At 43.0% G+C, this 22,391-nt stretch overlaps 2 protein-coding genes across 2 annotated transcripts; both read right to left on the minus strand.

Annotated features, from left to right (window-relative positions):
* Positions 1-315: 315 nt before the first annotated feature.
* On the minus strand, positions 316-7,360 carry LOC141005654 (uncharacterized). The gene is made up of 2 exons (XM_073477575.1): positions 5,673-7,360; positions 316-2,490 (listed from the first exon to the last, which is right to left on the minus strand). Exons 1-2 carry the CDS (start codon positions 7,358-7,360, stop codon positions 771-773), a joined length of 3,408 nt encoding a protein of 1,135 aa, XP_073333676.1. The 3' UTR covers positions 316-770.
* A 2,131-nt stretch (positions 7,361-9,491) lies between these two features.
* On the minus strand, positions 9,492-11,278 carry LOC141006332 (tripartite motif-containing protein 16-like). The gene has a single exon (XM_073478499.1). It carries the CDS (start codon positions 11,184-11,186, stop codon positions 9,513-9,515), a length of 1,674 nt encoding a protein of 557 aa, XP_073334600.1. The 5' UTR covers positions 11,187-11,278; the 3' UTR covers positions 9,492-9,512.
* Positions 11,279-22,391: the final 11,113 nt, after the last annotated feature.

The following is a 22,391-nucleotide window of genomic DNA, read 5'->3' on the forward strand; positions in this document are numbered from 1 at the left end:
AAAATAAGTTTTGAGCTGGTGCAAAAAAAGTATAAACTTATCAGTCTCACAAAGTTTCACTGTTAAAATTGTCAGTGTCTTCCTGATATTCATGCTGAATAGATCAACGTCTTCTCCGGGTCCGATGTTTTGGTTCTCCATGTATCATACGAGCTTTGCTTTCACTGGCCTGATACACTGAGACATAGTGAAATAGATATCTGCTACTGTATGGAAATATTTGAGTTAGACATCATTTTAAACATGAGTGAATTATTACAAAGCTGATGAAGCTGTTTTAAAAAGGAAAGCTGAAAGGACAGAGACTGACAGACAGACTTTGTTCATGTTTGTTTATTGATGATTTAAAGCTCCAGTTTGTTCACACGTCCCATCAGTAAAGTCTGTTAAACCACTCTTGTTCAATGATTTCATGAACAGATTCACTTCATCCACACAATCAGTTTGTTGGAGCAGAATCTCAGCTATGTACAAGCAAATAATGAAGCATCTCCTTATTGATTATGATCATGTAAACTGAAGTCATCATGAGCAGCGAGAGCCTCCGTGGCTGAACAGACACAGGAAGGAGCGCCGCCTGAACAAACTCCAACATTTACAGAACAACAGGAAGACGTCAAAGTACCGCCCATCATGTTTGATTGACAGGTGATCTGTGTGCAGTGAAGAAATGCCACAACAATCAGCTCTCAGCAACAATGATGGAAACACAACAAGTGTGAAGAAATGAAACACAGAATTTAACCCACTGACCCTGAAATGACTTCTGTCTATTTGAGTTTACAAAACTCAGCAGAGACTTCAGAATTAAACCAGTTAAACCAAAGTCCAACATAGAGAGGCTGAGTGAATGTGGTCTGGACTCTGTGGAGGAGAGTGATGGTTTCAGAGACACTGTAGAAGGACAGAATACCTGCACTGTGATCCAGGTACACTCCAACTCTGGAGGACACAGGACCTGAGACGGGAGTTTTGACATTGTTGTAATAAAAGTTATACCTGCCTGTGGAACAATATAAAATCCGAGATTTGTCATTGAATCCAAATCCACTTTCATCTGAGCTCCCTGCTCTGCTGATGTTCTTGTATGCGACTGCTACACCAACTTCTCTCCCTCTCCTCTTCACCTCCCAGTAACAACGTCCAGTCAGACTCTCTCTACTCAGGACCTGATGCCAGTCAGTGAATCTGTCTGGGTGATCAGGATAAGACTGTTGTTGACTCACTCTTGTTGCTTTTCTGTTCCCATCAGATAATAACAGATATGTGTATGCTGTGTTTGGATCCAGTGTGATGTCACATGAATATCTTAAGAAGTCAGCTCTGGTCTTGGGCTCTGGTTGCGGCAGTAAAACATCCACTTGAGTCTCTGTCAGTGAGATGTTTGTCCATGTCTCTCTCAGGACGTCCTGTAGTTTGTCTCTGACCTCTGACACAGCTGCTGTCACAAAGTACTTCAGAGGACGGATATTGATGCTGGTTGAGTGTGTAGACTCACTGAGTGCTGACAGTGAGGGGTAGTTGTGTAGAAACTGGCTGTGATCCTCTGTGTGTGAGAGCTTCTTCAGCTCAGCGTCTTTCCTCTTCAGCTCAGTGATCTCCTGCTTCAGCTTCTCCTGAAGCTCTTTGACTTGACTCACTTCAGTTTCCTGCTGGGATCTGACCTGCTGCTTCACATCAGAGCGTCTTTTCTTCATGAGACGGATCAGCTTGGTGAAGATCTTCTCACTGTGCTCCACTGCTTCATCAGCAGAGCCATTGATGGCCTCCACCTCCTGTTGAAGCACCTTCACATCTTCCTCTCTGTCCTGGATTCTCTGCTGGATGTTTTGTCGACTCCCCTCCAGCTCTCTCTGCCTCTCAGTCCTCTCTGCTGCAGCTGACACTGTGTCGTGGCCTTTATGTTCCTCCACAGAGCAGAGATAACAGATACACTGCTGATCAGTACGGCAGAACATCTTCATCACCTCATCATGACGAGAGCAGATGTTCTCCTGGAGCTTCTTGGACGGCTCCACCAACTTGTGTTTTTTAAATGTAGGTGATTCATAATGAGGCTGGAGGTGTTTCTCACAGTAAGAGGCCACACACTGCAGACAGGACTTGAGGGCTCTCAGTTTCCTCCCAGTGCAGACATCACAGGCCACATCTTCAGCTCCAGCATAGCAGTGATCAGCAGGAGCAGCTTGGAGTCCAGTCTTCTTCAGCTCCTCCACTAAAGCTGCTAACATGGTGTTTTTCAGCAGCTCAGGCCTCGGTATGAAGCTCTTCCTGCACTGAGGGCAGCTGTGGATCCTCCTCTCATCCTCTGTGTCCCAGTGATCGTTAATACAGTTCTTGCAGTAGCTGTGTCCACAGGGAATAGTCACTGGATCCTTCAGTAGATCCAAACAGATCGGACAAGAAATTATTTCTTGGTCCAGCTGAACTGCTTTGTGCGCCATTTCACCTCTCAGCGACAACGACTGTCTGAGCTTCACTTCCTGATAACTGAAGGTAGAATGACGGAACAAGATAAGCAGAGAGAAGAGGATGTGGTTATCAACTGTGTTTCCTCTTTTACAGCGAAGCCTCAGTTAAAACCTGCTCCACATTTGAAAACATCAAAGTTTTTAGTCGTAAAATATTTCTTGGCTCCTCAGGCTTTGCTGATATTTCTATAACTCTTCCTCTGATTCTGGTCACTTTAATTTTCCTGGTTAAAATCTGTCTTTCTACCTGTAAAAATGTTCACTTGGTTGGCACAGTTTTCTTTGGAAGATAGTTGGCTAGTACGAGCTAAAGTTAGTTCCCATCCCTCAGTTACAGCAGGTTGTGACTTGTGATAGATGGTCATTGCAGTCGAGGCAGAGAAGGCAGAGAAGTGATAAGAGTTTTGCAAACAGACGTTAAGGTTGGCATGAAAATCCTACACTTGGCCTCTCTCTCTCTCTCTGTCTCTCTAGACATGGCCTAGATATGTATCGAGTAAGAGATCAACTTTGGTTCTAATGAATTTCCTGTTTGGAACTGCAAAGCTGGCTATCTGGAAGACCAGGAAGAATCAGATGTTAGGTCAGGGCTGGACCGATGTAGTGCAGAGTCTGAAGGGTGTGTGTGTGTGTGTGTGTGTGTGTGTGTGTGTGTGTGTGTGTGTGTGTGTGTATAAAGTGATTTGATGGAATTGTAGTAACTTATTGTTTTCAGTTTTACCAGTTCGAGTAGATGAGAATGAACCAAGATTTGTCCTTATAATATTATATAAATAAACATTGTTTTAAAAGTAAAAAAAAAAAAGTCTCTCTCTCTCTCTCTCTGTCTCTCACAATTCAATTCAATTCAATTCAATTCAAAGGAGCTTTATTGGCATGAAAGTTTAACAACAATGTTGCCAAAGCATCTGTCCAACAATCGGACAGAACACAACAAATAACAACACAAACACAACACCAAGATTGATTTACATTAATTATATATACAGTTTATACAGTGTGTGTGTGTGTGTGCGTGTGTCTGCATGTGTTTGTGTGTCTCAGGTTGTGGCATGTTGACACATATTTGGCAGCAGGGCCCTGTCTCCTTCTCCCAGGAGTATTTTTAATGTTGAAAGGGTCGTTCAGCTCTTTGAACTCTGAGATTACAGAGTTGAACTTGTTAAAATAAATGTTCCTGGTTTGGTTGATGCTTTACATTGTAGGAGAAAGTGCATCTCTGTCTCAGCCTCACCTGTCGAGCGGTGACCACATGTTTTGTTGTCTTTTGGTTGCCATGATTGTTTGCGTCTTCCTGTTTGGATGGTCAGTTTGTGGTCACTGAGCCTGTACTTGGTGAGCATCTGTCTCTGCTTCCTATCTCTGACAGTAGAGAGATATTCTGCTCATTCATCATCTCTTTTTTGGGCGAGATAACATCCTGATCTACTTTGGCTTTTAGTTTCTTCTTTCCAATGTTCCAGGCAGGTTTCTTTACATTGTGTTATAATGTGCTTTACTCTGATTGGTGTTTGGAGAGCAGTGTTGTTGTGAGGCTGGTCCGACTGTCTGAGAGGGGGCAGTCAGCCTCAGTACCAGCTGACATAGGGGACTTTTTCTGGGCTCAGCTCTTGAGTTTAGGTCTTTTTATTTTTTATGGTCTCTCTCTCTCTCTCTCTCTCTCTCTCTCTCTCTCTCTCTCTCTCTCTCTCTCTCTCTCTCTCTCTCTCTCAGTGTGCAGGTGTGGTTACAGATTATACAGGCTGTTTTTAGGCTGCTGGTGATGATGGATCTTTAAAGAGGCCGAGCAGTTTGTAAAACAGGTGACTGATGCTCAGTCTGAGCTTTTATTAACAGCGGAGCAGACACTGCTGTGTGACGTCAGCACAGTCTGATCTTTACTCGTGCTGCTTCCTCTGCATCGTGTGTGAAGACACAGCTGTTACCATGTTGGCAGCTTCCTGACATGTGTGGCTTCATCTTCTGTGTTCTCTACATTCATTTACATTGTGGATATAATCTTTTTATGTGGATTAAAGCCCTTTAAAGTGTTTGAGTGAAGCAGACAAAATTGAGCTGTTGTTCAAGAAAAGTGTCAGCAGTGTAGACGCTTGTGTGGAAGTGAGTGAATAGTGAGCGTCAGTTTCAAAAACCATAACAGCACAAATACCTGACATGAAAGTCTTTAATAAACAGTTTTTACACTGATATAAATTAGGAGATTACTGAGCTACAGAGGCTGATAAAGTGACATTAAAAATAATCCCCACAAAGACTTTGAATATATTTGTCAAACTGCAGAAAACTTCGTCATTATTTTAAAAATAGTTTTTCAGGGGAAGGACCCACATGATGCTCGTACATTTGTGTGTTTATAGGCTGTTTTGCACTTTGACCTGACTGTGCAGATAAACCTCAGAATATATTACATCACCCTGCAGAGTAAACTGTGTCCAGCTTTATTTGGCTGCACTGTACAGTGTTAACAAACAGCAGGTTTCACTGTAAATTCTGACAGTCAACTCCTGTAATTATGTTTTTGCAATGCATTGTGGGAAATTATTTGGAAAATCATAGTTTTCAGTATTCTGAAGTGACTGTTAAAAAAGTAAAACATTAAATTACAAGTAAATACTGTAATTAGGGTACAGTACAATACAGTGATTGAGCTATAAAATATTGTAGTTTCACATGGTAAACATGCTAACATGACAAAAGGATAAGAACAGGCTAACATGCTAACAACAGGCTAACAGTATTAACAGGCCTTCAGGTGGTCCAAGAAGGTAAATATGCTAACAGGCTAACAAGTCTCAGTCAGTCATCAGTAAAGTCTGTTAAACCACTCTTGTTCAATGATTTCATGAACAGATTCACTTCATCCACACAATCAGTTTGTTGGAGCAGAATCTCAGCTGTGTCCAAGCAAATAATGAAGCATCTCCTTATTGATTATGATCATGTAAACTGAAGTCATCACGAGCAGCGAGAGCCTCCGTGGCTGAACAGACACAGGAAGGAGCGCCGCCTGAACAAAGTCCAACATTTACAGAACAACAAGAAGACGTCAAAGTACCGCCCATCATGTTTGATTGACAGCTGATCTGTGTGCAGTGAAGAAATGCCACAACAATCAGCTCTCAGCAACAATGATGGAAACAAAACAAGTGTGAAGAAATGAAACACAGAATTTAACCCACTGACCCTGAAATGACTTCTGTCTATTTGAGTTCACAAAACTCAGCAGAGCCTCCAGAAAGAAAAAACCAACTGTAAAACCGAAGTCCAGCACAGAGAGGCTGAGTGAATGTTGTCTGGACTCTGTGGAGGAGAGTGATGGTTTCAGAGACGCTGTAGAAGGACAGAATACCTGCACTGTGATCCAGGTACACTCCAACTCTGGAGGACACAGGACCTGAGACGGGAGTTTTGACTTTGTTGTAATAAAACTCATAACTGCCTGGGGAACAATAGAACATCCAAGATTTGTCATTGAATCCAAATCCACTTTCATATGAGCTCCCTGCTCTGATGATATTCTTGCATGCGACTGCTACACCAACTCCTCTTCTCTCTCTCCTCTCCACCTCCCAGTAACAACGTCTAGTCAGACTCTCTCTACTCAGGACCTGCTGCCAGTAAGTGAATCTGTCTGGGTGACTAGAATAAGACTGTTGTTGTCTCCTGTATGTTGCTTTTCTTTTCCCCTCAGATAATAACAGCTGTGTGTGTGCTGTGTTTGGATCCAGTGTGATGTCACATGAATATCTTAAGAAGTCAGCTCTGGTCTTGGGCTCTGGTTGTGGCAGTAAAACATCCACTTCAGTCACTGTCAGTGAGATGTTTCTCCATGTCTCTCTCAGGACGTCCTGTAGTTTGTCTCTGACCTCTGACACAGCTGCTGTCACATCCTCAAAGTACTTCAGAGGACGGATATTGATGCTGGATGAGTGTGTAGACTCACTGAGTGCTGACAGTGAGGGGTAGTTGTGTAGAAACTGGTTGTGGTCCTCTGTGTGTGAGAGCTTCTTCAGCTCAGCGTCTTTCCTCTTCAGCTCAGTGATCTCCTGCTCCAGCTTCTCCTGAAGCTCTTTGACTCGACTCACTTCAGTTTCCTGCTGGGATCTGACCTGCTGCTTCACATCAGAGCGTCTTTTCTCCATGAGACGGATCAGCTCGGTGAAGATCTTCTCACTGTGCTCCACTGCTTCATCAGCAGAGCCATTGATGGCCTCCACCTCCTGTTGAAGCACCTTCACATCTTCCTCTCTGTCCTGGATTCTCGGCTGGATGTTTTGTCGACTCCCCTCGAGCTCTCTCTGCCTCTCAGTCCTCTCTGCTGCAGCTGACACTGTGTCGTGGCCTTTATGTTCCTCCATGGAGCAGAGATAACAGATACACTGCTGATCAGTACGGCAGAACATCTTCATCACCTCATCATGACGAGAGCAGATGTTCTCCTGGAGCTTCTTGGACGGCTCCACCAGCTTGTGTTTTTTAAATGTAGGTGATTCATAATGAGGCTGGAGGTGTTTCTCACAGTAAGAGGCCACACACTTTAAACAGGACTTGAGGGCTCTCAGTTTCCTCCCAGTGCAGACATCACAGGCCACATCTTCAGCTCCAGCATAGCAGTGATCAGCAGGAGCAGCTTGGAGTCCAGTCTTCTTCAGCTCCTCCACTAAAGCTGCTAACATGGTGTTTTTCAGCAGCTCAGGCCTCGGTGTGAAGCTCTTCCTGCACTGAGGGCAGCTGTGGATCCTCCTCTCGTCCTCTGTGTCCCAGTGGTCTTCAATACAGTTCTTGCAGTAGCTGTGTCCACAGGGAGTAGTCACCGGATCCTTCAGTAGATCCAAACAGATGGAACAAGAAATTATTTCTTGGTCCAGCTGAACTGCTTTCTGCTCCATTTCACCTCTCAGTGTCAACGACTGTCTGAGTTTCACTTCCTGATGACTGAAACTAGTCTGAGCTCTGATCTGAACAGGTGTGTTTGTGCAGTGAATGAGGACGTCAGCTCAGTTACACCCAACCACAAACTGTAGATCTGAAGGGGAGGGAACAAGGAAACATAGTGACAGAGTGGAGCTGCTGTGTGAGAGGAGGAAGAAGAGGGAGGGCTGATCGAGCTGCGACTCGCTCCAGGACGAGGAGCCGCTCTGAGAATCTGAACTGTGTTTCCTCTTTTACAACGAAGCCTCAGTTAAAATCTGCTCCACATTTGAAAACATCAAAGTTTTTAGTTGTAAAATGTTTCTTGGCTCCTCAGGCTTTGCTGATATTTCTCTAACTCTTCCTCTGATTCTGTTCACTTTTATTTTCCTGGTTAAAAACAGTCTTTCTACCTGTAAAAATGTTCACTCGGTTGGCACAGTTTTCTTTGGAAGATAGTTGGCTAGTACAAGCTAAAGTTAGTTCCCATCCCTCAGTTACAGCTAGTTGTGACTTGTGATAGATGATCATTGCAGTCGAGGCAGAGAGGACAGAGAAGTGATCAGAGTTTTGCAGACAGACGTTAAGGTCGGCATGCAAATCCTACACTTGGCCTCTCTCTCTCTCTCTCTCTCTCTCTCTCTCTCAGTGTGCAGGTGTGGTTACAGGTTATACAGGATGTTTTTAGGCTGCTGGTGATGATGGATCTTTAAAGAGGCCGAGCAGTTTGTAAAACAGGTGACTGATGCTCAGTCTGAGCTTTTATTAACAGTGGAGCAGACACTGCTGTGTGACGTCAGCACAGTCTGATCTTTACTCGTGCTGCTTCCTCTGCATCGTGTGTGAAGATACAGCTGTTACCATGTTGGCAGCTTCCTGACGTGTGGCTTCATCATCTGTGTTCTCTAAATTCATTTACATTGTGGATATAATCTTTTTATGTGAATTTAAGCCCTTTAAAGTGTTTGAGTGAAGCAGACAAAATTGAGCTGCTGTTCAAGAAAAGTGTCAGCAGTGTAGACGCTTGTGTAGAAGTGAGTGAAAAGTGAGCGTCAGTTTCAAAAACCATAACAGCACAAATACCTGACATGAAAGTCTTTAATAAACAGTTTTTACACTGATATAAATTAGGAGATTACTGAGCTACAGAGGCTGATAAAGTGACATTAAAAATAATCCCCACAAAGACTTTGAATATATTTGTCAAACTGCAGAAAACTTCGTCATTATTTTAAAAATAGTTTTTCAGGGGAAGGACCCACATGATGCTCGTACATTTGTTTGTTTATAGGCTGTTTTGCACTTTGACCTGACTGTGCAGATAAACCTCAGAATATATTACATCACCCTGCAGAGTAAACTGTGTCCTGCTTTATTTGGCTGCATTGTACAGTGTTAACAAACAGCAGGTTTCACTGTAAATTCTGACAGTCAACTCCTGTAATTATGTTTTTGCAATGCATTGTGGGAAATTATTTGGAAGATCAGTTTTCAGTATTCTGAAGCACCTGTAAAACATTTTAAAATGGTACATTACAAGTAAATACTGTAATTAGGGTACAGTAAAATACAGTGATTGAGCTATAAAATATTGTAGTTTCACATGGTACACATGCTAACATGACAAAAGAATAAGAACAGGCTAACATGCTAACAACAGGCTAACAGTATTAACAGGCTTTCAAGTGGTCCAACAAGGTAAATATGCTAACAGGCTAACAAGCCTCAGTCAGTCATCAGTAAAGTCTGTTAAACCACTCTTGTTCAATGATTTCATGAACAGATTCACTTCATCCACACAATCAGTTTGTTGGAGCAGAATCTCAGCTGTGTACAAGCAAATAATGAAGCATCTCCTTATTGATTATGATCATGTAAACTGAAGTCATCATGAGCAGCGAGAACCTCCGTGGCTGAACAGACACAGGAAGGAGCGCCGCCTGAACAAAGTCCAACATTTACAGAACAGGAAGACGTCAAAGTACCGCCCATCATGTTTGATTGACAGGTGATCTGTGTGCAGTGAAGAAATGCCACAACAATCAGCTCTCAGCAACAATGATGGAAACACAACAACTGTGAAGAAATGAAACACAGAATGTAACCCACTGACCCTGAAATGACTTCTGTCTATTTGAGTTTACAAAACTCAGCAGAGTCTCTAGAAGACCAGCCAAACCGAAGTCCAGCATAGAGAGGCTGAGTGAATGTGGTCTGGACTCTGTGGAGGAGAGTGATGGTTTCAGAGACGCTGTAGAAGGACAGAATACCTGCACTGTGATCCAGGTACACTCCAACTCTGGAGGACACAGGACCTGAGACGGGAGTTTTGACATTGTTGTACCAAAACTCATATCTGTCTGTGGAACAATATAACATCCAAGATTTGTCATTGTATCCAAATCCACATTGATGTGAGCTCCCTGCTCTGCTGATATTCTTGTATGCGACTGCTACACGAACTTCTCCTCCTCTCCTCTCCACCTCCCAATAACAACGTCCAGTCAGACTCTCTCTACTCAGGACCTGAACACACCGAGTGAATCTGTCTGGGTGACTAGAATAAGACTGATGTTGTCTCATTACTGTTGCTTTTCTGTTCCCCTCAGATAATAACAGAAGTGTGTTTGCTGTGTTTGGATCCAGTGTGATGTCACATGAATATCTTAAGAAGTCAGCTCTGGTCTTGTTCTCTGGTTGTGGCAGTAAAACATCCACTTGAGTCTCTGTCAGTGAGATGTTTGTCCATGTCTCTCTCAGGACGTCCTGTAGTTTGTCTCTGACCTCTGACACAGCTGCTGTCACATCCTCAAAGTACTTCAGAGGACGGATATTGATGCTGGATGAGTGTGTAGACTCACTGAGTGCTGACAGTGAGGGGTAGTTGTGTAGAAACTGGTTGTGATCCTCTGTGTGTGAGAGCTTCTTCAGCTCAGCGTCTTTCCTCTTCAGCTCAGTGATCTCCTGCTCCAGCTTCTCCTGAAGCTCTTTGACTCGGCTCACTTCAGTTTCCTGCTGGGATCTGACCTGCTGCTTCACATCAGAGCATCTTTTCTCCATGAGACGGATCAGCTGGGTGAAGATCTTCTCACTGTGCTTCACTGCTTTATTAGCAGAGCGATTGATGGCCTTCACCTCCTGTTGAAGCACCTTCACATCTTTCTGTCTGTCCTGGATTCTCTGCTGGATGTTCTGTCGACGCACCTCCAGCTCTCTCTGCCTCTCAGTCCTCTCTGCTGCAGCTGACACTGTGTCGTGGCCTTTATGTTCCTCCACAGAGCAGAGATAACAGATACACTGCTGATCAGTACGGCAGAACATCTTCATCACCTCATCATGACGAGAGCAGATGTTCTCCTGCTTCTTGGACGGCTCCACCAGCTTGTGTTTTTTAAATGGAGGTGATTCATAATGAGGCTGGAGGTGTTTCTCACAGTAAGAGGCCACACACTGCAGACAGGACTTGAGGGCTTTCAGTTTCCTCCCAGTGCAGACATCACAGGCCACATCTTCAGGTCCAGCATAGCAGAGATCAGCAGGAGCAGCTTGGAGTCCAGTCTTCTTCAGCTCCTCCACTAAAGCTGCTAACATGGTGTTTTTCAGCAGCTCAGGCCTCGGTGTGAAGCTCTTCCTGCACTGAGGGCAGCTGTGGATCCTCCTTTCATCCTCTGTGTCCCAGTGATCGTTAATACAGTTCTTGCAGTAGCTGTGTCCACAGGGAGTAGTCACCGGATCCTTCAGTAGATCCAAACAGATCGGACAAGAAATTATGTCTTGGTCCAGCTGAACTGCTCTCTGCGCCATTTCACCTCTCAGCGACAACGACTGTCTGAGCTTCACTTCCTGATGACTGAAGTCAGAATGACGGAAGAAGACAAGCAGAGAGAAGAGGATGTGGTTATCAACTGTGTTTCCTCTTTTACAACGAAGCCTCAGTTAAAACCTGCTCCACATTTGAAAACATCAAAGGTTTTAGTTGTAAAATATTTCTTGGCTCCTCAGGCTTTGCTGATATTTCTCTAACTCTTCCTCTGATTCTGGTCACTTTACTTTTCCTGGTTAAAAACAGCTGACTGACAGCAGAAACTAAACCCTCATAAAGATTCAAGCTGCTGTATAATAGTTGTCTCACACAGTTAATGATCTACATTGAAGCACTTGTGACAAAACAGTTGAGCTTCAGAATCTCATCCTGAGTCAAAGCAGCATTTCAAGCCTCAGACGTGTTGAAACAAAACTCATCAGACAAGTTATTAGTGAACTGTGAATCCAGAAGGACGAGAATGAACCAGATCAGCTGCTTCTGCTGATCATCTGTGGATCCATATGAATCAATTAATCTGCAGGATCGACACACTTTGGTTTGTTTGTTGTATTTGATTATTAGTTTCAGTTATAAGTGTAAACTTCTGTTTTGAAGCCTCCAGTTTGGCATTCTGGCCGTCGCCATCTTGTTTTGTTGGAACCAGAAGTGACTATATTTGGACGAGAGGGTGGAGCTGGGGAGGATATCCTGATTGGCTCTGACTGCGAACCAAAGGACAAGTTGCCGTGGCAGCGACTTGTCAATCACAAGGTAGCCACGCCCTAAAACATACCCTGCTTTATCGCCTCTTTCACTGTAAATGGGAGCATAATGTACTGAATGGACATCATGCTGTGATGAAGACGATTGAGACCATGAACTCATCAGGAAACTGTTTACTGAGCTCATGAATCAAGACAGAAGTGGTGTCTTTTTCTCATAAGCTTACATACAATCAGACTTCTGTTTGAAACCAGTGGAGTCGCCCCCTGCAGGTAATTAGACAGAATGAAGATTTAAGACACTTCTACATTGGCTTCATTCTTCAGAACCTGAAGCTCCGTCAATATTTTATACTTTATATTTTTATCATCACCTTAAAGTTATTAAAGCTTTACAGCGGAGGTGTCACCAACATTCAAGCTGGTGATTACAGGATATAAATTACTGATATCTGATGTAGATGTTTATTTTATTTTATTTTATATGTTATTATTCTTATCCTTTTATAATATGTGATCAGGATCATTTTATCTTATGATTAAAACATCATTCTAATTATATCAGGTCGGGAGAGTTACTTTAATGATGTATTCTGATATATATTGTAGTCAGCAACCTGATCAAAGTATCACAATGTTAAAGTAATATAACTTGATTACTTTCCGTTACTTTTGGACCACTTGGTACCAAATATTCAACTAAAGACAAGAGACAACTAAAAAGTTGCTGTGTACTATAATATTTAGATTTTTTTTTCTGCTTTAAAGCAAAAATAATCTTGAAATTCAGACCCAGTGAAAGTTTGTCTGGTGTTGTGAGACTTGTATATTAGTCTTTATGTTCTTAATGTATTTTTCTGTTTAGTATAGAGTGAGATTCAGTATCAGTGAAGTTGAGTAGTTATTCTGAGACATCACTCATAGCAGAGGTTGAGGTCATAATAATCATGTGAAGACAATAATCCTGGTCAATGATTAGTAAGTTTGGTTGATCCGTAAACCTGCCAACCTCAAGACATCACAGCCTGAATCAGAAGAACAAACCTGACCCGGATATCTGTGTGCATAATATCTTATCAAGAGAAAGTTTCAGAGGGACAGAGAGCGTCCCTGTAATCGTAAAAAACCCTCTGTCTGCTTTCTGTCTCTGAGCTGTCCATGTCCTCTTTTCACGCCGTTTTCAGACATTTGTTTTTGGCCATGAGAAAATGGACGTGTGGTGTGAGAGCATGAGAAGTCACTATGTGTTGAAAAGTGGATATGTCCCCATCGTCCCCAGTTTAAATTAGACCATGTGGTTCGCATTTAGCTACAGATGCAATGATAGCGGCTGCAAAGCGAGGAAACCACTGTTGGAGGTGGCACTTCAACATTTATAAGTGTGAAGCCACTGGACATTTCCAACAAGTCATCAGGACATTTTCCTGCTGTGTCTGTGGTCACAGAACCTGATGTTTTTTAAGCCTCAACATGATCTTATCCTAACCCTAGCAAGTGGTTTTTGTTTGTAAAGTGTAAACATTTGAGATTTCCCGAACCACCTCAGCTGGCTCCATTCATGGTGAAGGAGCAGCGGCTCTATACCGAGCTTCCTCCAGATATCCGAGCTCCTCAGCCAGTCTCTAAGGCTGAGCCCAGCCACCCTACGGAGGACTTAGTTCTGCCGCTTGTATCCGTAATCTTGTTCTTTCGGTCACTACACTCGGCTCATGACCATTGGTGAGGGTCAGAACATAGATGGATTCGTAAGTCTGGCTCTTAAAGACTTCCTCCCATTGACATTTTACAGGATGCAGTGTCATTATATGAGTTGACTGTGTTGTACTCCATATGCAAACAAACCACATCCGCTTCATTCATTTTTACAAACATAGGCTCATAGCCACACCGCCCCATCGCACTCACCCCTACCATCATGAAGTGCTTTGAAAGGCTGATCTCGCTCCACCGACGACGCTATCACCACCACCCTCCACCTAGCACTCACCCATCTGGATAAAAAGGACACTTACGTCAGAATGCTGTTCATAGACTTCAGTTCAGCATTCAACACAATCATCCCCCAGCATCTGACTAGGAAGCTGAGCTTGCTGGGCCTGAACACATCCCTTTGCAACTGGATCCTGGATTTTCTGACGGGGAGACCCCAGACAGTCCGGATCGGGAATAACACCTCCAGCACCACCACACTGAGCACAGGGGCACCTCAAGGCTGTGTGCTCAGTCCACTGCTGTTCACACTCCTGACCCACGACTGCACAGCACTACACGACTCGAACCACATCATCAAGTTCGCCGACGATACGACCGTGGTGGGTCTCATCGACAAGAACGACGAGTCATCATACAGAGAGGAGGTGGAACAACTGATAACCTGGTGCAAAGTCAACAACCTGTCCCTGAACATAGACAAAACCAAAGAGATGGTTGTTGACTTCCGGAGAACACAGAGGGACCACGAGCCACTGGACATCCATGGCTCCCCGGTGGAGATTGTGAAGAACACCAAGTTCCTCGGTGTCCACCTGGCGGAGAACATAACCTGGTCCCTAAACACCGGCTCCACCTTGAAGAAAGCCCAGCAGCATCTCCACTTCCTGAGAAGGCTGAGGAGAGCCCACCTCCTACCCCCCATTCGCACCACTTTCTACAGAGGGACTATAGAGAGCCTCCTGGGTAGCTGCATCACCGCCTGGTTCGGAAACTGCACCCAACTGGACCGCAAGAACCTGCAGCGAGTGGTGAGGACAGCTGAAAAGATCATCGGAGTCACTCTCCCCTCCATGTCAGACATTTACACCACACGCTGCATCTGGAAGGCAACCAGCATTGTGGAAGACCCCACCCACCCCTCACATAGACTTCTCTCCCCCCTTCCATCTGGCAGAAGGTCTGTCACTACCAGCCTACAAAACAGCTTCTTCCCCCAGGCCATACGACTCCTCAACGCTCAGGGACTGATCTGATCACCTCTGTTACCCTGTTGTATGCTGTCCTGCGTCGCTGTTTTGTATTAGTCTGATGCACTATTGCACCTCATGTAAATAATAATAATAATCATACAGTCACTTACATGTAGCATATGTGGTATTGTTGTTGTTGTTGATCTATGCTGTTGTTGTTTGTTTGTACTGAAGCTTCTTGGGAAACGTTATTTCATTGCACTGTGTACTGTGTATATGGCTGGAATGACAATAAACCCTCTTGAATCTTGAATCTTCAATTATGCATCATTGTACCTCCTTTGCATTTGATTTGTAATGTTTGTAACCAGTGCAGGATGTAGAAACAGTCACCAGGTATGATGTGTAAACCCAGCAGCTCCATACAGGCTTTAATAGTTTTTGTGAACATGCAGTTTGTTTATTTTTCATCCACTATATGTTCCTGTGTAACACGGTGAGATTGGCAGGAAGCTATTTGTTTACAAGGCCAAAGTGTTTTCCATCACCACCGTTTCAGGACATGAGTTTCACATTATATTCAGATATGAGCAACATATACTTTTTTAAATCGCGGACACACTTTTCATTAAGCTCGCTAATTTGTGCTGTTTTTGACATTTGCATACAGACCTTTTCCGTTTGGACGCTCATTGGAAATATTTTCTTTCAACCGGTCTGCGTCGGGAGTTTAATTTGGCTCCTGAGTGACTCTGTACAGACGACGACCCACTTAAGGGAATCTGTAGCTTTTCATTTAGCCCTGAGAGGTCTGGTTGAATAGCAGAAGCCATTAAGTGCTGGTGATGAAGCCTCGTTAGGCTCCATCGAATCAGATGCTTCCCATTGTGTCTTTTCTGGAAGTTATGTACATTATCTTTGAGTGGAGCGGACTCTGACATAATGTCCACTTTAGCAAATGATGTTTCTGAAATATGCTGGAGGAAGTATTCACATCTGCACCAGTTGTAGCTCTGTGGACAGAAATATCTCCGTGTGGCATGAGTGCCGCTAATGTTCGGCTGTACTCTCAATTAGGCAGCTTCAGATGATTGTACAGATCTATTCCTTTTATGTCCAAGTGTGTTTCCTCTCAGTGTCATTTCTCTGAAAATTTGAGGCAAATCATTTTTAAAACAAGACTGACTGTGTTCACACAGATCCAATGGAGATCTCAGACAAGAGAGGGAAGAAATGAGTGGACGTGAAGCTGAATTCCCTTTTTTTCGTGAGACTTGTAGATTAGTCTTTATGTTCTGAATGTATTTTTCTGTTTTGTTTACAGTGAAGTCGTGTATTTTATGAGCAGTTACTCTGTGACATCACCCACAGCAGAGGTCAGGGTCATAATAATCATGTGAAGACAATAATCCTGGTCAATGATTAGTAAGTTTGGTTGATCAGTAAACCTGCCGACCTCCAGACATCACAGCCTGAATCAGGAGAACTTCAATCCGCTAAGATCAGGCTTTTGTGAGGGGAACATCAACGTATTTAACAAAGTTAATCACAATCCATCCAAAAGTTGATGAGACATTTCACTCAATAATGAGGTAGAAAAGGTAGAACATTACAGAATTCATTAAAGATTCGTCCTCTGGGAACCATGAATGTCTGATCCATCTCGTCGATGTTGAGATATTTCAACGGATTAGTGGAAAAAGTCAGAAGCTCACCAGTGTCCAGGATTCATTCTTTGGGGAACATGAATGTCTGTGCAGAATTTAACGGCCATCCATCTAATAGTTGTTAAGATATTTCAGCCCAGACTAAAGTGATGGACTGACCTGATCAGATAATATCGATTGATCAGTTAAAGCGACTGGAAGAACGGCTGTCAATTTTACATCTTAACCTCTGCAGGTCAGACAGAGAGCCTGGAGCTTTGTGTTACTGACATTTCAGCGATGATTTCAGTTTGACACGTCCTCCATCTGACGTTCGTTAAGACTGAAACCTGAGAGATTTGAACAAGAACAAAACCAGCGTGTTACTTTTCATATGAGAATGCTTTATAGTCAAACGTTGATTACAAATTGAAACAAATAAACACAGACAACAGATAATAGCATCACACATGCTGATATAAATGCAGAACGTGCTGCCTCGCAGGGCTGCGAGCCAAACACTGACTGAGAGGCTGTGAGAGGTTTCCTTGTATCTGCTGCCCCTGACACTGATAAACAGCCCTCACACTCTGCACAAATTACATGTTAATGAAAACCGAAATCTTTTGTAAAATTTTCGATTCTTCAGACCAAGTTTCCATTTTTAGTATTAAGAAAATTACATTTCTTATCACACGACAAACTGTCAGGCCTTATGGATGGTCTGCTGTCGAGACATTTTGATGCTCAGACTAATATAAAAGGTGGGAGAGGTAAGAAGGCAGCAGACAGGTCCGGGTTTGATCATATCGTTTTGAGTTTTACCCGGTAAGCTGCGGCACCATAGCTGCCGACGTGTTAGACGTGCAGATGCCTGCAAGAGCGATCTTTGTCTTGACACGCAGCTGTTCCGGTGAATGAAAGGAGGTTATTGGGTCTGGTTCGGTCCAAATCAATCCTCAGTTCACATAGTAACATGTAAAGATATTCTGGCTCTACATGCTGATGCTGTCCGACTCTCTCTCTCTGTCCTCTCCTGTCCTTGCATGCCGTGTCTTCCCGTCCCCCAGAGTCATAGTCCTGGTCAGATCCGCTGTAAATCACCTCTGTACTGTGTCCTCTGTCTTCACACTGACCTCTCAGAGGCTGAGTTCAGTCCCAGTCTGTTGTCCAGACGTCTTCACGGGGAGGCTGCTGAGCCTTTTTGACCACACGGACTCCAGTTAGCTAACAAGGCCACTAGCTCCATGGCTGTCTGAGCTAAGTAGCTGACGGCAGCCAGCTACAGCCACAGAGTAAAGTAAACAGTGGTACAAGTTACACCTTTTAAGGTTTAGCGTCACGTAATTACCGAAAAATGCCAAGTTAAATCAAATGTATTCAGGTAGGACAACAAACAACAAGCCAGATATCTTGATACACAGTATTTGTCCAAATGTTCCTGTTCATCTAAAAGTTGCTAACGAACCTCTTTTGTGCAAAACAAAGCAATGCTGCAATCAATGAGGTGTAAATTAAACAAATTAGTGACGCGTGTGGTTTCACTCACATTATAAATAAAATATGAACATTCAGTTTATGAAATAACGACGTCCGCTCCTCCATTTTGAGTTCCCTTGTTGTTATAGATTTGCTTGTTTTTTTAACAGACTGTTAAAACTTTATTAACATTGACAATGTCAGAAAAAGTCTTACAGGAAGTAAAAAATCTGTCCATTTTTGTTTGATGATGGATGAAAGTGATCAGAAGATAGAAAGCGATGGACAGTAAATAATGATTCACAAATGAGTCATACGACATCACACGTCATGTACTGTATGCACACATGTACGTATGGACAAACACAGGCGCACACAGACAAGTGTGAAAGCCTCCTCCATGCATCAAAATGTAACATAAGCAGTCTGTGCCGTGTGTGTGTGTGTGTGTGTGTGTGTGTGTGTGTGTGTGTGTGTGTGTGTGTGTGTGTGTGTGTGTGTGTGTGTGTGTGTAAGACGGATTCAGTTCAGCCGTGCATAATTCAGATTTAGGGAAACAAAGGCCTGCTTATGTCATAACAGGGTAAGCTACACATTCTTGCAAGTTGAGCAGAAGAGAGAGAAATCCATCCTGCTGGTAAACACCGTGACGCTCAGTCAGCATCTTCAGCCTCCATCCGTCCTCCACCAACAGGTTTTACACATTTATATACACAATGAACACACAACAGTCAATACAAAACATTCAGTTTCTTTACTTCATGAAGAATTCGACCACCTGTATCGAGGAGAATATTGCCACGTGTCGTCTTTAGATGTTCAATTTATTATTGTTTTCCATTGTTGTCTGAAAACTGACCAGTCTGATCCTGTTTCTCTCTTTGTTGTGACCCGGGTCTGACGCCTCGTTCTCAGATAAACTCATTTCTCATCGAGACAATCTTGTGACACTTTGTTGTGTTTTCTTGTTTCCGTCAACACTCAGACGTCCTCTGCTCTGCACACAGCTCCCCACAGTTTCTGATCATGATACAGAAGAAGAAAGAGCTACTGACAGGTTGTAAATAAACCCTCACAGACTGTTTGGAGCTGGTCACATATTATCTACTGTACTTCTCACGCCCTCTGCTGGCCGGCTGAGGAGCCTGCACATGAATGAAATCTATTTAACAAACTGAGCAGTTCAGCTCAGTTCATAGATATTTAGTTGGTTTTCAGACGTGTCACACACTCATAGTTTTGAAGCTTCTGATTAAGCAAATCTAGTGAGGAGGGACGCTCCTGCCTGAGGAGCTGCTGATGCGTCTTTACTCTGCAGTGATCCAGTCCAGTCTCTGCAAGTCCATCAGTGTTTGGGTCCAAACAGGACAGAAACTGATGACAGCAGACAGTCAGGATGGCAGAGAAAGTCACTGGTACCAACCTGCCCTCCATCCAGGAATTATACATGTCCAGAGTCTGGAAACATCCCTGCAGACTCATCACAACCTGTTCCTACTTCTCTCCTGAGGGAGGCGCTACAGACACAAGAACAGTTTCTGTCCACAGGTGATCACTGTGAGCAACAGTTCACTTTCCTGCAGATTATTCATTATATGTATCGTTTAAAACACACTGTGCTTTAACATCTACAGCTAGTATCATCCATTATTATATGTATACTGTAGATGCAGAGGAGTCAACAGTCCACACAGTCTGTCCTCCAGGAGAAGTTCAGATACTTGTGTAAAAACAGACTGGTAAAAGTAGAAGTACTGACTCAGCTTCTTTACTCCAGTAAAAGTAATAGAGTACGGGCTCTGACATGTACTCAGAGTATCAGAGTAAAAAGTCTCCCTCTGAAGGACATTTGTGGTCAAAGCTAACTGAAGCTCACGTCATATTAATATAATTCAAAGACTATTAAAGTTAAAGGTAGAGTCAGTAGGATTTGTCCCAGCTGTTCCTGAACGCACCACAAAGATAGTTGATTGTTGAGTCTCATTCCCAGGACGTCAAACAGCCACATGTTGGGTTGGTAAAGCGTCCCGAGCAGCAACAAAGAGAGAAAATAAGAAACTCTCTGCAGATACGAGACACTAACACGCCTTTTCTCCCCATTCAGCCTCCCTCTCTGTCTGTTTACGTCTTTTACGTCTTTGTTTCGTCTCGCTGAATATTAGTATTAATACTTCCATGTTGATAAGTAATCTATTATAACACCCAGTCAGTATTTATCCATTTGCACTTTTTGTATTTTATTTTATTAACAGAAACACTTGACTCGTATAGAAACATTGCATGTTGTTGCTGCTTTTTACATATTATTAAACGATATCTACATTATTTTTTAACTACTTGTGTGTACGTAATAGACAATAGTTTTGTGTTTTATTTTTTACATAGAAACTATGCTAGAAACAAATTTTTTTGTTGATTCTGGCGACCCCTGTGGACAAAAGCGGTATGAGCACCACCAGGCCGGAAGAATAACTATAATGACAGCACAGAAACAGTGAATCTTCTCTCTGATGTTCTCGTTTAGGTCATATAGAGGCGACAGTATTGAACTGAGACTGTCTCATAATCAGGTAAAAGTTCCTTGTAGTAAATTTAAATAAGTAAATATAATTAAATGATCCTTCGTCACGTGTAAACGAAGCAGTTTCTTCCACCGCTCTCACTCTCACATGCCACTCAAGTGTGTGTTAGTGAGTGTGAATTTACAGTACAAATAAAGGCACACAAGTACAAGTTAGTGGACCATGAGCTGAGATGTTTTGTCAACGACTGCTTTCAGGGTCAGCAGCAGACTGTCAGCGCTCCGAGGTGTAGAACATGACAGGCTCCTCTCTCGTGGATGATTGGTTCCTCCAACGTCCACATTTCTTCGAATCCTCCTTCCAGTGAAACGTGTGAGCAGGGTCACAATCAGGACGTAACGTAACCAAAGGTTAATCGTTTGGCTTTTCATATCTGCAGGATCTTCGTCATGCTCCGGATCAAACGTACTTTTCTGCATGCTGAAGAGCACTTTGATGACCATGTTTCATCTCTCACGTGAAGCTTAGAGAGGAACGTTTTCAGGAGAGTAGAGATTTCTAAACAACCTCCCCTCCGACCGTCATCACCACAGCTTCATCCTCAGTTCTGAGAATACTCATGTTCCTCGAACACACTTCATGATTGGTTAACCTCAACGAGGCTCGACTAATGGATGCACTCAGTGGCCCATGATTGATTGATCTCTGCTGGTACAGACAGATCAGTTCATCTTTTCCATGAAGTACAAAAGCGTCTGTTTTTCTTCACAGCCACGCCTGCATCCCGGACCGGACCGTCAGAACTCTTGATGAACAGATAAAACATTACAAGTGAATGTGAATAATTCGCCCTCCAAAGCGACATCGTTACATGTGTTTGTTATTTTCTCAAAGTGGGAACTTAAAGCTGCTTCAGTCAACGTTTGTGTGAACTGACAGAATCATCCCTCAGCTCTGCAGAGCATTTTAGCCTCTTTCAGTTCAGTGTTTTGGTTTTCACAGCTGCATCTTTACTGTTCAAGCTCTGCACTGCTCTCATTAACATTGTTGCATGAAATGGAAATACTCGAGTAAAGATAAGTACATCAAGTACTATACTTGAGTAAATATACTTAGTTACACTCCACCTCTGTGAAGCTGTACCCTGACAGGATTTTGAAATTTCTTTCTCTAAAAACGTCGAAATGGAAACACTTTAATCTGCAAAAATAACAAGTAACTAAAGCTGTCGGACAAATGTAGTTGAGTAAAAAGTACAATATTTGCCTCCGAGATGTAGTGGAGCAGAGGTGCATGAAATGGAAATACTCAAGTAAAGTAGAAGTACCACACATTTGTTTTTATGTAAATGTACTTCTTCTATATTTCAGAGAGGAAATATTGTACTTTTCACAGCTGTAGTTACTAGTTACTTTACATGTTACTACCAAGGGATAGAATGTAACTAAATATACTCATTCATTCCTAGTTTTTAGGTCCTTTACTCGAGTATTTCCATTTTCTGCTACTTTATATTTGCACTACAATATTTACCTCTGAGATGTAATGGAGTAGAAGTATAAGGCATGAAATAGAAATACTCAATTACAGAAAAAGTAGCTCAAATTAACTCAAAACACAGTACCTGAGTAAATATACTTAGTTACACTCCACATCTGTCCAGTTGTACCCTGGCAGGATTTTGCAATTTCTTTCTCTAAAGACGTTGAAACTGTAAACATCTGAAAAGTAACTAGTAACTAAAGCTGTCAGACGTGTGGATGCAGTGGAGTAGAAGTACAACGTTACATGTAGTGTAAATACTCCTAGTTACTTGGACTCCAGCCTGGCTGCGGACACTAGGGCCGCACGGACACCGAGCCTGCCGCTGCAGTCTGAGCCGAGGAGGTTGTGAAGTTCAGGGGCCGACTGAGAGTCAGTACCTGCGGGACA

Source organism: Pagrus major, chromosome 12 (assembly GCF_040436345.1).
Source record: "Pagrus major chromosome 12, Pma_NU_1.0".
In the NCBI taxonomy this organism is placed as follows: Eukaryota; Metazoa; Chordata; class Actinopteri; order Spariformes; family Sparidae; genus Pagrus; species Pagrus major.

What these genes read in the sequence shown, in the direction of transcription:
- LOC141005654 (XM_073477575.1), bottom strand. Translation starts at nt 7,360, where the DNA reads ATGGAGCAGAAAGCAGTTCAGCTGGACCAAGAAATAATTTCTTGTTCC. An exon ending in GAGTTTTGTGAACTCAAATA is followed by an intron (nt 2,491 to 5,672) that starts GACAGAAGTCAT and finishes TTCTACCTTCAG; the next exon opens with TTATCAGGAAGTGAAGCTCA.
- LOC141006332 (XM_073478499.1), bottom strand. Translation starts at nt 11,186, where the DNA reads ATGGCGCAGAGAGCAGTTCAGCTGGACCAAGACATAATTTCTTGTCCG.